The 15316-nt window shown below is 40.6% G+C and overlaps 1 protein-coding gene across 1 annotated transcript; it reads left to right on the forward strand.

Moving 5' to 3' along the window:
* Positions 1–485: 485 nt before the first annotated feature.
* LOC134092469 (myosin heavy chain, fast skeletal muscle) lies at positions 486–13844 on the forward strand. Its single transcript, XM_062545340.1, has 40 exons — positions 486–524; positions 740–955; positions 1338–1481; positions 1577–1733; positions 1829–1856; positions 1972–2086; positions 2855–2947; positions 3033–3096; positions 3187–3285; positions 3378–3481; positions 3580–3718; positions 4355–4473; positions 4583–4732; positions 4887–5057; positions 5145–5451; positions 5604–5677; positions 5809–5896; positions 6091–6208; positions 6923–7046; positions 7149–7285; positions 7872–8127; positions 8524–8766; positions 8857–9033; positions 9336–9481; positions 9602–9692; positions 9775–10164; positions 10242–10368; positions 10485–10603; positions 10742–10938; positions 11042–11225; positions 11308–11473; positions 11647–11771; positions 11854–12162; positions 12243–12446; positions 12545–12670; positions 12826–12996; positions 13076–13180; positions 13277–13372; positions 13480–13611; positions 13798–13844. The coding sequence occupies exons 2-40, from the start codon at positions 752–754 to the stop codon at positions 13813–13815; spliced, it is 5817 nt and encodes a 1938-aa protein (XP_062401324.1). The 5' UTR covers positions 486–524; positions 740–751; the 3' UTR covers positions 13816–13844.
* The last annotated feature ends 1472 nt before the right edge of the window (positions 13845–15316 follow it).

The raw sequence follows: 15316 nt of genomic DNA on the forward strand, positions 1-15316 counted from the left end.
AGAGGTGCGAAACAGTAAGCTTTTAGGATATATTTACTAAAAATATTCTGACAAAATATTGTGTACAATACTAATTCGACCCATCTCCCCGCGACATGAAATGTATATTTTCTTGAAGTTACTAATTCATATATATACAAAAGATATGTGTGTGTGTGTGTGTGTGTGTGTGTGTGTGTGTGTGTGTGTGTGTGTGTGTGTATGTGTGGTGCTGATGAAATGAAAATAATTCCAGTGGAAAGAACAAGACCCTACAATAATGTCACCCTGCTCAGCTCATGCCCAAATCTAGCAGAGCTCAGTTGCTGACTGGCCACAAGTGTCTCTATATAACTCAGAAGCACCAGGCTTCTCCCAAGACGAACCAGCACCCACTAAAGGTGAGTGAAACATTTGGGGATAATTCAGCACAGTAATACGTCACAGATATCATGCACAAATGCCTACTGATAATTAAAAAATATCCAATTGTTTTTCCACCACACAGTTTGAAAGCCATTTCCTTCGCCTTGGGAGTTCAGCAGGTATGTAGTAGATGGTGTCACAAATATGTCCAATATAACAAAGCAAGAAGACCAGACGAAACCATAAGGCACACTTTGTCTGGGGGAATTAAACAATTTCATGGCTCATTCACGAGTGACGGGGTGTGAGCACCAGGGATGAGGAGAGAGCCTGGAGACTGCTCACGCTACAGCTGCTCTGATTACAGGAAGTAACAGACGCTTTCTCCCCGCAGTAAAGAGCCACCATGGGGGACGCAGAGATGGAGTGCTTTGGCCCTGCGGCCATCTACCTCCGCAAACCTGAAAGGGAACGCATTGAGGCCCAGAGCAAACCCTTTGATGCCAAATCAGCCTACTTTGTGATTGACAAAGACGAAGATTATGTCAAAGGAGTGCTGGAGAAAAGAGAGGGTGGCAAAGCCACTGTCAAACATCTAACAGGTGGCAAAGTAAGATATTACATATTTTTGCTTCACCATTTCTTCACTTCATTTTACTTTCCTTTCACTACACTGTGACATTCACGTATTCTATATGTTGACAAGCACAACAGGACAGGTAATAATACATGTATTGTCTGTGTCTTGTCTTGAAAACATTATCTGCACTGTGACATACTGTACTCTACACTATGTAGATTTTGTGTTTATTGAAAGTAAACTTTAGTTTGTATTGAAATTTCTGGCCAGTATTACAGTATAAGCAATCAATGTCTGAAGAATAACTACAATATAGAAATGTAGCATGCTTATCCTGTGAAGCTTCACATGTTAATTGTTCAGTGATATCCAGCTATGTGTATAAAATACTGACATTTACTACGTCTTGCAGACGGTCACTGTGAAAGAGGATGAAATCTTCGCTATGAATCCCCCAAAGTATGATAAAATTGAGGACATGGCCATGATGACCCACCTCCACGAGCCTGCTGTGCTGTACAACCTCAAAGAGCGTTATGCAGCATGGATGATCTATGTAAGATGTCACAGATCTTGCTTCTTCTCACAGTACCTCACTACTACATAACAATGTCTATGTGAGAACTACTACAATTTTCTTCTCCGTTACAGACCTACTCTGGGCTGTTCTGCGTCACTGTGAACCCCTACAAGTGGCTCCCAGTGTACGATGCTGTGGTTGTTGCTGGGTACAGAGGCAAGAAGAGAATTGAAGCTCCACCCCACATCTTCTCCATCTCTGATAATGCCTATCAGTTCATGCTCCAAGGTGGGGCGTTACTTGTTTACAAAAATAGAAAAGTAAAATGACCAGCAATATATGTATATTAAATTGAGTACAGCAACACTCCTTTTCTCCCTCAGATCGTGAAAATCAGTCTATCCTAATCACGTATGTACTCCTACAAAAAACATTTTAATAATGGAAATTAATAATGAAAATGAAACGGATGCATGTTTGGACTGAAAACACACGACTATATTCTCTCTCTTCTGTTTGTTCCCAGTGGAGAATCTGGTGCTGGGAAGACTGTCAACACCAAGCGTGTCATCCAGTACTTTGCAACAATTGCAGTTGCTGGAGGATCAAAGAAAGCTGAACCAGTCGCTGGCAAAATGCAGGTGAGTAGAAGAAGACCTTTTGGGAAACAATATAACGTCATCAAATGACCTCACTTCTTGTGGAAATTAAGGGGGAGGGCATTGAGGTGGTCCAAACATACAGATATCTGGGAGTCCACCTGGACTATAAACTGGCCTGGTCAGTCTATGCAGATGCTGCTTACAAGAAAGGTCAGAGCAGGCTCTTTTTCCTCAGGAAACTAAAATATTTCCAAGTCTGCCATGACATGCTGTATCTCTTCTACCAGTCGGTTGTGGCCAGTGCAGTGTTCTTTGCTGTGGTGTGCTGAGGCAGCTGTATGACCAGGGACCGTAACAGACCGGACAAACTGGTCAGGAAGTGTGAGTCAGTGTTGGGGAGGAGGATGGTTTCTGTAGGAGATTTATGTGGAGGAAAGAATGAGGATGATGATGAAAGTCATCCTCAGAAACAGGAACCACCCACTGCGTGACACTGTGGTTGCCCAGAAAAGCAGCCGCAGTGACAGACTCCTCTCTGTGCGCTGCAGGACTGAGAGGTACAAGAGGTTATTTGTTCCAGCCGCCATAAGGCTGCAGAATGAACCTGCTGATGCGCATTAATTTTATTTTACTAATAGTGATAGTAGCCTTTTTTACTTTTCCTTCATCAACTGTTTTTGTTTGTGTTTTTATGAGTGTATTGCATGGTGAATGCTTGTTGGTGACAACACACAGTAGGCTGCTGGACACCTGAATTTCCCCTGTGGGGATGAATAAAGTACCTATCCATCTGTTTATCTTCTCCAGGGGTCACTAGAGGATCAGATCATTGCAGCCAACCCTCTGCTGGAGGCCTATGGCAATGCCAAGACTGTGAGGAATGACAACTCCTCCCGTTTTGTAAGTATTTACAACAAAATCATATAAAATTACTTTTTAAAATGACGTTATTTTATCTAAAAAAATTTCATCACTAATCTTTCAGGGTAAATTCATCAGAATCCATTTTGGCACAACTGGCAAACTGGCTTCTGCTGATATTGAGACATGTAAGTGGTCATCATCTACTATTAAAGTGAATATTCAATATAATTGTAGAAACCTAATAATGTCTAATTATTAAAAATGCCATGTCGCAGATCTGCTGGAGAAGTCAAGAGTGACATTCCAGCTGTCTGCTGAGAGGAGCTACCACATCTTCTACCAGCTAATGACTGGACATAAGCCTGAGCTGATTGGTATGATATGCATAAGCACAATTCAATATCTCTGTGTATCTGTAACTGGTATGTCTCAACATGATATTACTGTTCTTCCATCTCAATTTTAGAGGCTCTGCTCATCACTACCAACCCATATGATTTCCCCATGATCAGCCAGGGTGAAATCACTGTCAAGAGCATCGATGATGTGGAGGAGTTCATTGCAACAGATGTAAGATATCCATAGCAACAGTAACGTTTACATTTAAATTGGGTTTAAGGAAATTATGAAAGTAATCTGTACTCATCAGTCCAACTTAATCTCTTTAGACGGCCATTGATATTTTGGGCTTCACGGGTGAGGAGAAAATTGGCATATTTAAACTTACCGGTGCTGTGATGCATCATGGGGCCTTGAAGTTCAAGCAGAAGCAGAGAGAGGAGCAGGCTGAGCCTGATGGCACTGAGGGTAAGATTTGAAAAGGTTTTGTAAAAATCCAAGTCACAATCTCTTTAACAGCAGAAAACCATCATATATTAAAATGTAGTAAAAATACAGCATTAATCCACAAAAAGGCATGAACAGGCAAGCCGACCGTACAGTTTGGACAAAGCTTTTGAGCATGAGAGCAACAAGTCTGCCCTAAACAAAGTCGTACCATTATTTATAGGGCTAAACAGGGTATTATTGAAGGATTACATGAAATGAACTGAAAAAGCTGTCATGATAAACAAAAAAGAAACTGTTATCACTCCAGACTCCCAAGGAAGATTGACCTCAAAGGTCATGGACAAGGGAATCACTTTCAGACTTCTAAGGGAGGGTGACATCTGACATCAAAGATCAGGGACAAGAGGACATCAGAATAACTGAGATCCTCGTTTTAATGTCTATTGTTATGCTAAGACATTTAACCGCTGAGATGTTGTCTAGTTACTGGAAATGTCCCCACACAACCATCACAATTTTTTTTTTTCTCAAGTTTTCAGTTTCAAGTTTCATGTAATACTTTTCAGATTTCTGTTGGTGTATGGTAATGCTTCTTCTGTAGAGTGATTGGAAAGATGGTTACTTTTTGTCAACTGATAATTATTTTTTGATCAGTGGCTGATAAAATCGCCTACCTCATGGGCTTGAACTCTGCTGACATGCTGAAGAGTCTGTGCTACCCCAGAGTGAAGGTCGGAAATGAGATGGTGACCAAAGGTCAAACTGTGCCACAGGTTAGAAACTTTGTAAACATGATGCTTGACTTATTGTATAAGATGTTTTGTACAATTATGTCAGTGTTTCCCCTACAATTCCCCTTCAGTCTTATTTATACCTGACTAGGTCAACAATGCTGTCAGTGCTCTCTGTAAGTCGGTCTATGAGAAAATGTTCTTGTGGATGGTCATCCGTATCAATGAGATGCTGGACACCAAGCAGCCAAGGCAGTTCTTCATTGGTGTGCTGGACATTGCTGGATTTGAGATTTTTGATGTATGTCATTTTTGAAAATAATAGCAATAATAACAATAATAATAGTAAAAGTTACCTATTTATTTTCATTTAACACAATAATTTCGGAATTCAAAATGTTACACATGTGTTAATACTTAAATACTGTATGTTTATCTTCTTTCCTAAATACTAGTTTAACAGTTTGGAACAGCTGTGCATCAACTTTACCAATGAGAAACTGCAACAGTTCTTCAACCACCACATGTTTGTGCTGGAGCAAGAGGAATACAAGAAAGAAGGAATTGACTGGGAGTTCATTGACTTTGGTATGGATCTGGCTGCCTGCATTGAGCTTATTGAGAAGGTAAAGTCAATAATTAAAAATATGCCTACAGTATTTTCACGATAAATAAAGTATCCAATGTAATGTGATATGTTTTATATCTCAAAGCCAATGGGCATCTTCTCCATCCTTGAAGAGGAGTGCATGTTCCCCAAGGCCTCAGACACTACCTTCAAGAACAAGCTGTATGACCAGCATCTTGGAAAAACCAAGTGCTTTGAGAAACCCAAACCAGTAAAGGGCAAACCAGAGGCCCACTTCTCCCTGGTGCACTATGCTGGCACCGTGGACTACAACATCAATGGCTGGCTGGACAAGAACAAGGATCCATTGAATGACACTGTTGTGCAGCTCTACCAGAAGTCTGCAGTGAAACTGCTGGCCTTCTTGTATGCATCTCATGCTGGTGCTGAAGGTAGACATGATTACGCTGATTATATTATTATATTATTATTTAAAGCATATGGTATATCGTCGTATCAGTAACTGTCATCTTTCAACAACACTGTTCACTGGTCAGATTCCACAAGTCAAACATGTGCTTCTTGTATTTGTTTGATACTTTAGCTGAAGGTGGTGGCGGCAAGAAGGGAGGCAAGAAGAAGGGTGGTTCCTTCCAGACAGTGTCTGCTCTGTTCAGGGTGACTTCATGGTTGATATATATACAAATTATCAAAACATGTTTTGGAACTACTTTTGAAGAAGTGATTGCTGATGTGCTTACAGTAGTTACTTCTTCAACTTATTCTACACTGTCTATGCATAATCACAGGAGAACTTGGGCAAGCTGATGACCAACTTGAGGAGCACTCATCCTCACTTTGTGCGCTGCTTGATTCCCAATGAGTCAAAGACACCAGGTGAGAAATGCATTGATATGATTACACGTACAGTATGTAAACTCCCTATCCTTGCACACCTCTCTTTTATTCAAAATGTCCTTCACCTTAAAGGTTTGATGGACAATTTACTAAACTGTTTTTATAATGAAGCATTCAGTGTGTTCATAAAGACGCATTCAGTGTCACCTCAATTGTGTCTGGTTTCCTCAAAGGTCTGATGGAGAACTTCCTGGTCCTTCACCAGTTGAGGTGTAATGGTGTGCTGGAGGGCATCAGAATCTGCAGGAAGGGCTTCCCCAGCAGAATCCAATACGGTGACTTCAAGCAGAGGTGACTAAAATAATTGAATAATTAATACTTATTAGAGGTATAAGTCACTTTAAGTGTTAAGTGTATTAGCATATGGGACAAAGAGTCAGTCATAGCAATCACCTTGACAAAATCTGACACCCTGGAGTACCGTACAAGCAAGAGTGAAAGCGAAGCTGGGAGAACTACTACGTCTTTCTCCTTGTGCAGAATGTGCACTAACAGTATTTCAGGATTTAGGACATAGTGACTTTCGCTGTGCCTATGAGGTTGCGACTCATACGTCATAACAACAAATATTGCATAATAGAACTTGGGGCAGTGTAGTGTAGTAGTACAGTATACTGTAGTAGCGTAGCGGCTAAGGAGATGGTGCAGTGGTAACGTAGTGGCTAAGGAAGTGGGTTAGCATGCAGTAGCCTGGAGGGTTTTGGTTTCAATTTCTGGGTTCCACCGTTGTGTCCTTGAGCAAGATACTGAACCCTGAGTTGCTCTGGGAACAGTGGCCCTTGAAAAAATATTTTACATGCAAGTCGCTTTGGACAAAAGCATCTTACATATACAGAGCTGGGAAAACTCCAGCTTCAGAGAGTAAAAGTCTGATCATGTATTGGTTCTACCTGTGCACTTAATATGTTACATGCTTTACTTTCTGAAACTGGATTTTTCCACCTCTGCTTATATATTAATAAATGTAAATGTGATGTATCACCTATTCTTTCTCTTAAATCTAAGATACAAAGTATTGAACGCAAGTGTCATCCCTGAAGGACAATTCATTGACAACAAAAAAGCCTCAGAAAAACTTCTGGGGTCAATCGATGTGGACCACACTCAGTACAAGTTTGGACACACAAAAGTACACAGATTTCATTTCATTTTTTATCATCAGACCCATAGACCGCATGTGTGAGAATGTCTCAAAATACTCTTTTCTGTTACCTCTTGATATTATCCACAGGTGTTCTTCAAAGCTGGTCTGCTGGGTGTCCTTGAGGAGATGCGAGATGAGAAACTGGCAACTCTGGTCACAATGACTCAGGCCCTCTGCCGTGGCTTCCTGATGAGGAAGGAGTTTGTAAAGATGATGGAAAGGAGGTAAGGTCAAGTTTAAAGGAACAGTATGAAGGATTTTGGCCAAAACCGGTACTGCAATCATTTTCAAAATATTCATGGGTCTCATCAGGTCCCTTTCCACAGGTGTATAAAATCAAGCACCTTGATTATCAATGCAGACTGCATGGGGCTTGATTAACACACCTGTGGCAAGGGACCTGATGAAACCCATGAATTGTAGAGCGGTGTATTCCCTCCCCCTCCCCCGAGTCGAAGTTGGCAACCCGGATGCCGAAACACCACTGACTTTGTGATTAGTAGATAGATGTGGCGCATCAGGCCTAAACACATAATATGTAAACATCAAAATCAGTTGAGGGCTGCAACTTCACTTTTTAAATGACAACATCCTGGCCGGACTACTGTTTTCAGTGATATAAGTATTTGAAATGAGCATGATTTCTTAATGTCTAGTGACATATCAGGGCCATTTTATGATTAATTGAAATACTTTTCTTTCATACAGTTCCTTTGAATACTGCTTTCATGATAAGTCTTTTTTTTATTGCAGTTTCAGCATAAATTATTTATTATATTGATTATTATATAATGTTTTTGTGTTGAACAGAGAATCAATCTTCACCATCCAATACAATATCCGTTCATTCATGAATGTGAAAACCTGGCCATGGATGAAGCTGTACTTCAAGATCAAGCCTCTTCTGAAGAGTGCCGAAACTGAGAAAGAAATGGCAGCAATGAAGGAGAACTATGATAAAATGAAAGTGGACCTTGAAAAAGCTTTGTCCAAGAAGAAAGAACTTGAAGAGAAGATGGTTTCTCTGCTGCAAGAGAAGAATGACCTGCAGTTAGCTGTAGCAGCTGTGAGTAACGCTTTATTACCTCCGCCAGGAAGTAATATTTTCAGTTGTCAGTCTGTATGTGAGAAGGATCTACAGCCCTGGTTACCATAAAACTTGGTGGAAAGGTGTAGCATGGTCCAAGGACGACCCAATAACAATTTTGAGTAGATCTGACTAACAGGGGAACAGTAGTGATTTAATTCCGCTTACACTACTGTTGTGTCATGTGGCATTCATTCACACCTGGTTTTTCCTTTCAAAGCAAGGACATGCATTTCTTTACAGACAGTCTCACCCAAAACAGTTCACAAAATAGTGTGTAGGTGTTCTAATGCAAGACTGTAGCATTTCCATTCAAATGAATTGCCTGAAGATGATGTACGTACAGTACACCTGATGATTGTTGATTCACACCAGGAATCTGAGGGCCTCTCAGATGCTGAGGAGAGATGTGAGGGTCTCATTAAGAGCAAAATCCAGCTGGAGGCCAAACTCAAAGAGACGACCGAGAGGCTTGAGGATGAAGAGGAGATCAACTCTGAGCTGACTGCCAAGAAGAGGAAACTGGAGGATGAGTGCTCTGAGCTGAAGAAAGACATTGATGACTTGGAGCTCACCCTGGCCAAAGTGGAGAAGGAGAAACATGCTACAGAAAACAAGGTCATAACATAGTCTATGGTCTATCCATTACACTGATTTAATAAGACAGTATATTACATTGTAAATCATACTGAAATCACATCCCCCTAGGTTAAAAACCTTACTGAGGAGATGGCATCTCAAGATGAAGCCATTGCTAAATTATCAAAGGAGAAGAAAGCCCTCCAAGAGGCACACCAGCAGACTCTGGATGATCTCCAAGCAGAAGAAGACAAAGTTAACACTCTGACCAAATCAAAGACCAAACTTGAACAACAAGTGGATGATGTAAGGGTGCCATATAATTCTCAACACTACAACATATATTACATTCACACGGAACATGTATGTAACAAATTTGCACTCATTGATGCACTTATTCCTACTGCACTCAACCTTTTTAAATTTCAATTTTTTTGTCACTTTCTCTTTTTCTTCATTCTTACTGCACACTATCTTTTAAAATGTTCCTAGAATTGTTGTTTGCTTCTAAAAGCTTAAAATGTTTACCATGTTGCTATGGTTGCTTTGGTTAAAGGGTCAGCCAAATCTAATGTACTGTACTGTAATCTAAAATATTTCCATTACAGCTCGAAGGATCGTTGGAGCAAGAGAAGAAACTACGTATGGATCTGGAGAGAGCCAAGCGAAAGCTGGAGGGTGACCTGAAACTGGCCCAGGAATCCATAATGGATCTGGAGAATGACAAGCAGCAGTCTGAAGAAAAGATCAAGAAGTAAGGGATTTAAATGTGCATACGTTTGATAAGAGGAAAACAACACCAGCATGCCATATGCCAGAGTATTTGGCACTAAAAACATCATGACTCATTTTGGCACTACTTTAATCCTTACAGGAAAGACTTTGAAATCAGCCAACTTCTGAGCAAGATTGAAGATGAACAGTCATTGGGATCCCAGCTTCAAAAGAAGATTAAGGAACTCCAGGTGATTAATGGATTGAGAAATATTATGTGTGTGTGATAACATAAAACGCATGCTAGATAGTAATACTCTAAACAAATTCCAGGCTCGCATTGAGGAGCTTGAAGAGGAGATTGAAGCTGAGCGTGCTGCTCGTGCTAAAGTTGAGAAGCAGAGAGCTGATCTCTCCAGGGAACTTGAGGAGATCAGTGAGAGGCTTGAGGAAGCTGGTGGGGCCACTGCTGCTCAGATTGAGATGAACAAGAAGCGGGAGGCAGAGTTCCAGAAGCTGCGTCGTGATCTTGAAGAGTCCACACTGCAGCATGAAGCTACTGCTGCCGTTCTGCGCAAGAAGCAGGCTGATAGTGTGGCTGAACTGGGTGAGCAAATTGATAACCTGCAGCGTGTCAAGCAGAAGCTGGAGAAAGAGAAGAGTGAATTCAAAATGGAGATTGATGATCTCTCCAGTAACATGGAGGCTGTTGCTAAATCCAAGGTATGAGGAATTGGGCCATTTAAGTTTTGTTTAAATGCAATTTCCTCCATGAAAAACTTGCATCATATTTCTTTCAGGCTAACCTTGAGAAAATGTGTCGCACCCTTGAAGACCAAATGAGTGAACTGAAGTCAAAGAATGATGAAAATGTCCGTCATTTAAATGACTTAAGTGCACAAAAAGCCAGGCTTCAAACTGAGAACGGTAAATGCAAAAGGCTAGCAAATGGTGTTCATACTTTTGTTAAAACCCATATCACAAATGGATTTTCTCCTTTCATACTACAAGACATACAGTAATGTAAAACAAATTACTCTCAGGTGAATTTGGCCGCCAGCTTGAGGAGAAAGAGTCTCTTGTTATCCAGCTGACAAGAGCCAAGCAAGCTTACACCCAGCAGATTGAGGAGCTGAAGAGGCATATAGAGGAAGAAGTTAAGGTGAGTTTTGTAACATTTTAATTAGGTGAGTGTACACCCATGATTTATATCCAAATCAATGCTTCAGACTGTCGACAATTTCTCTGCAGGACAAAAATTACACTTGACCATCTAATATTTTCAAATTCTTCCTGAAAGGCCAAGAACGCCCTGGCTCATGCTGTCCAATCAGCTCGTCATGACTGTGACCTGCTCAGAGAGCAGTATGAGGAGGAGCAGGAGGCCAAGGCTGAGCTGCAGCGTGGAATGTCCAAGGCCAACAGTGAGGTGGCTCAGTGGAGATCTAAATACGAAACTGATGCCATCCAGCGCACTGAGGAGCTGGAGGAGTCCAAGTAATGTAGAATTTATATAAGAAAGTGTTTTGCGTTCAGCCATGTAAAAGATGCTGAAATCCCATTTTATATTTAATTTCTATGAAACATTTATTTATTATAGGAAAAAGCTTGCGCAGCGTCTCCAAGAGGCTGAAGAATCCATAGAGGCTGTGAACTCCAAGTGTGCTTCTCTGGAGAAGACCAAGCAGAGACTGCACGGTGAAGTGGAGGACCTCATGATTGATGTTGAGAGGGCTAATGCCCTGGCTGCCAACCTTGACAAGAAACAACGCAACTTTGACAAGGTATGGATATAACATTCTACAATCATGTAATAGTTTAGCGTGTAATTTCCTCTTCACACGTCCATGTTTTCACATTTGCCAGGTCCTGGCAGAATGGAAGCAGAAGTATGAGGAGGGACAGGCTGAGCTTGAAGGTTCACAGAAAGAAGCTCGCTCTCTCAGCACTGAGCTCTTCAAGATGAAGAACTCCTATGAAGAGACCCTGGATCAGTTGGAGACACTGAGGAGAGAGAACAAGAATCTGCAACGTAAAGAACCCTAAATAAAGAGCCAATTGATATGTTATCTATAAAATCAGATTGAATATATAAAAAACATAATACTTCTTAAGAAATTACAGAAATAATGACTTACCAAAAGCACTAGAACATTTTTTTCCTGCAGAAATGGTCTTTCACAATTTCTCCATTTCAATCTGCAGAGGAGATCTCTGACCTCACTGAACAACTTGGTGAGACTGGCAAGAGCATCCATGAGCTGGAGAAGGCCAAGAAGTCAGTGGAGAGTGAGAAAGTAGAAATCCAAACTGCCTTAGAGGAAGCTGAGGTAACAATAGCTGCAATCTGATGCTTGTTTGAAATCTTCTAAAAAGTATCATAAACTGATTTGAAACTGCCCTCTATTATAGGGTACACTGGAGCATGAGGAGGCCAAGATTCTTCGAATCCAGCTGGAGCTTAACCAGGTCAAGGGTGAGATTGACAGGAAGCTGGCTGAGAAGGATGAGGAGATTGAGCAGATCAAGAGGAACAGCCAGAGGGTGATTGACTCCATGCAGAGCACTCTAGATTCTGAAATCAGGAGCAGGAACGATGCCCTAAGAATCAAGAAGAAGATGGAGGGAGACCTCAATGAGATGGAGATTCAGCTGAGCCATGCCAATCGCCAGGCTACTGAAAGTCAGAAGCAGCTCAGGAATGTTCAGGGACAGCTCAAGGTACCAGATACTCCAACATACTGTACATCAGACCAGTGACTCATAATAATTCCTCTTTTAATCATTATTATTGTCAACAGGATGCCCAACTGCACCTTGATGATGCTATTAGAGGACAGGATGACATGAAGGAGCAGGTTGCCATGGTAGAGCGCAGGAACACCCTAATGCTGGCTGAGATTGAGGAGCTGAGAGCTGCTCTGGAGCAGACAGAGAGAGGCCGCAAAGTGGCCGAGCAGGAGCTGGTGGATGCCAGTGAGCGTGTTGGACTGCTGCATTCCCAGGTCAGACAATTAGGAAGAGAACAATTTTATATATATTTTGCTGGTTGCTCCTTCTGCATTAATAGGTCACCTGTCTTTAATTGTATAATGATATTCAGAATACCAGTCTCATCAACACCAAGAAGAAGCTGGAGGCTGACTTTGTACAGATCCAGGGAGAGGTGGAAGATACAATCCAGGAGGCCAGAAATGCAGAAGATAAGGCCAAGAAGGCCATCACTGATGTAAGGCAATGATGGTGCAGTATTGTATGCATATGGATTTTCAATATTACCCATTCCAATAGCAATGAATAACAGTTAATTCAGTTCTGAGAGGACGATGTGAGGCACTTTAAATGTGCTATGTTTTAACTAAAATACTGTTGGGACATTTTCAGGCTGCCATGATGGCTGAGGAGCTGAAGAAGGAGCAGGACACCAGTGCTCACCTGGAGAGGATGAAGAAGAACCTGGAGGTCACAGTCAAGGACCTGCAGCACCGTCTGGATGAGGCTGAGAACCTGGCCATGAAGGGTGGCAAGAAACAACTCCAAAAACTGGAGTCAAGGGTATGATCTTGAAAGTCTGTACCAGTTTTAAAAATACATGATAATGTGCTTGTTTGATATACAAATCTGTATTTCAAAGGTGCGTGAGCTGGAGGGTGAGTGTGAGGCTGAACAGAGACGTGGAGCTGATGCCGTGAAAGGTGTCCGCAAATATGAGAGGAGAGTCAAGGAGCTCACCTACCAGGTAGGGTAGCTAATGTTCATGGATTAAAAACACGACTACACATACAGTACATAGCAGATGGGTGATATTGACTGGATTATCAACATAATTGTGCAGACTGAAGAGGACAAGAAGAATGTCACTAGACTGCAGGATCTGGTGGACAAACTACAACTCAAAGTGAAGGCCTACAAGAGACAGGCTGAGGAGGCTGTGAGTAAACTCATCTTGTTCTGGTAAACTGGTTCAGGTACAAAATCATCTACAAAAAAAGAGGATACTTCTTTATCATCAACAAAAATAATTCACTAAAACAACAGGAGGAGCAGGCCAACACTCACCTGTCCAGGTACAGGAAGGTGCAGCATGAGCTTGAGGAGGCTCAGGAGCGTGCTGACATCGCTGAGTCCCAGGTCAACAAGATGAGGGCCAAGAGTCGTGAAGCTGGCAAGGTAAAGTACTGTAATAGGTCATATTAGAAAAGGTTTGACTAATAATTTGTGTCATACAGTAAAATAATTCCTAGGCATTTTAATACAAGAATAAAGGCAAAATTAACTATGAAAATAACTTTAAAATAACAATAATCTTACAAGCAGCCAAGTTGTATTGATTTGGTTCTTTCATTTATGTTTCAGAGCAAAGATGAAGAGTGATGACCAGTGAAGTCCTAACAACCAAGGAGTCATAGAATATGAATTCCTTAATAAATCCAATTAAGATTTTAAAAAGCTATTTTTTGCCTCTTTCCTTTCTCAGCTACTCTTCAAAATATAAATACTTCAATGTATATTATGGTTATGACACAAAGTACTCAAAATCTCCACAGTATGCAAAAATACATTGAATAAATAATACAAATTAACAAATTATATTCACCAAACAAACAAAGTAGCTGTATGTATAAGTAAGTCACAGGAAACAGGTGAAATTACTTCATATGAAAACAATTCTCACAAATTTTAAAAGATTTATGAGTATGTAAAAATGCCTTGCAAGGCTGTTGCCACCTGATCCCAGGACCATGTTGTGCTTAATTAAAAGGGGTGATAGAATGGATGAACAAGGCATTTTACATTGTTCTGTGATGTTAACACAGAAGGTATTTAGGTCAGTTCAATAAATGCTCTGATGTTATTTCAAAAGTTACAACCATATAATTAGCCTGGAAAATAAGATGGTCAGTTTGGGCAGATTTTAGCGCCCCCTCATGGTTTTCTGGACATCAACATGAATAATTTATTTCCTTGCTGGCAATGACTACTTGCTGGCAATGACTGCATGTATTTTAGATGTTATAGTATTAGTAAGTTATTCCAATAAGACTACTCAATGTCTGGCATCTATTGAAAGCAACAATAAAAACACCAGGCTCTGATTTAACTGTATGGGAGGAAGAGTAAACTCACAGGTTAAAACTATTAACTATTTGTGATATGGTATACAGTTGTCCCACTATATATTTTTAATGATTGAAAGGATTCAACTAATTTAAACTTATTTCACGGAAGCCCACAGAAGACCATAGCATTTTCCTTGCTAAAAAAAGATTTACCAAAAAACAAAATAGTGTCCACGTCTAAATTATGATCATTGTGACGTACAGTACTTATGGAAAAGACTGAATGTCTGAATAAATTCCACACACATTTCCAATAGCATAAATGTCAGCTAACAAGCAAGGAAGCCCTTTCGACTGTGTTGTAACTTGGTAACTGTACTGGTGACTGTAAAAGTATTTACATGTATTTACAGATGGTAAAGCCAAACAACTCTCTATATTCAATATTGAGCTTAAATCTGGGAGTGATCAACCTTCAGTGGAGAAAAACTGTATTTAAGTTTATATTTACTAGCACACAGAAACTACAGCTGTAATATGTCTTAATTGTTTAATTGCCTGACATCATCGTTTTAACAGTTTTCCATTACAGAGGCAATACCTCCATCTACAGGTTCTGAAAAACAATATGGAGGTCTGCAATATGGAATCAGCAAAGTCCCATGTCAACAGCTATAGTTGTATTATGTCATAATAAGTGTATAACTGCAGAGGATCTGCCAGAGTCCATTATATTGTTTTAGTCAGCCTCCTTTATTGTGTGTACCCATCCTAATGAGGATCCTCTGTAACCCTTTGGCAAAAACAGGTTGACT

This window comes from Sardina pilchardus, chromosome 9 (assembly GCF_963854185.1).
Source record: "Sardina pilchardus chromosome 9, fSarPil1.1, whole genome shotgun sequence".
Lineage (NCBI taxonomy): Eukaryota > Metazoa > Chordata > Actinopteri > Clupeiformes > Clupeidae > Sardina > Sardina pilchardus.

Coding starts and splice junctions, on each gene's coding strand:
- LOC134092469 (XM_062545340.1), top strand. CDS start 752: ATGGGGGACGCAGAGATGGAGTGCTTTGGCCCTGCGGCCATCTACCTC. Junction 5,452..5,603: donor ATCTCATGCTGGTGCTGAAG/GTAGACATGATT, acceptor TTGATACTTTAG/CTGAAGGTGGTGGCGGCAAG. Junction 12,671..12,825: donor CCAAGAAGGCCATCACTGAT/GTAAGGCAATGA, acceptor GGACATTTTCAG/GCTGCCATGATGGCTGAGGA.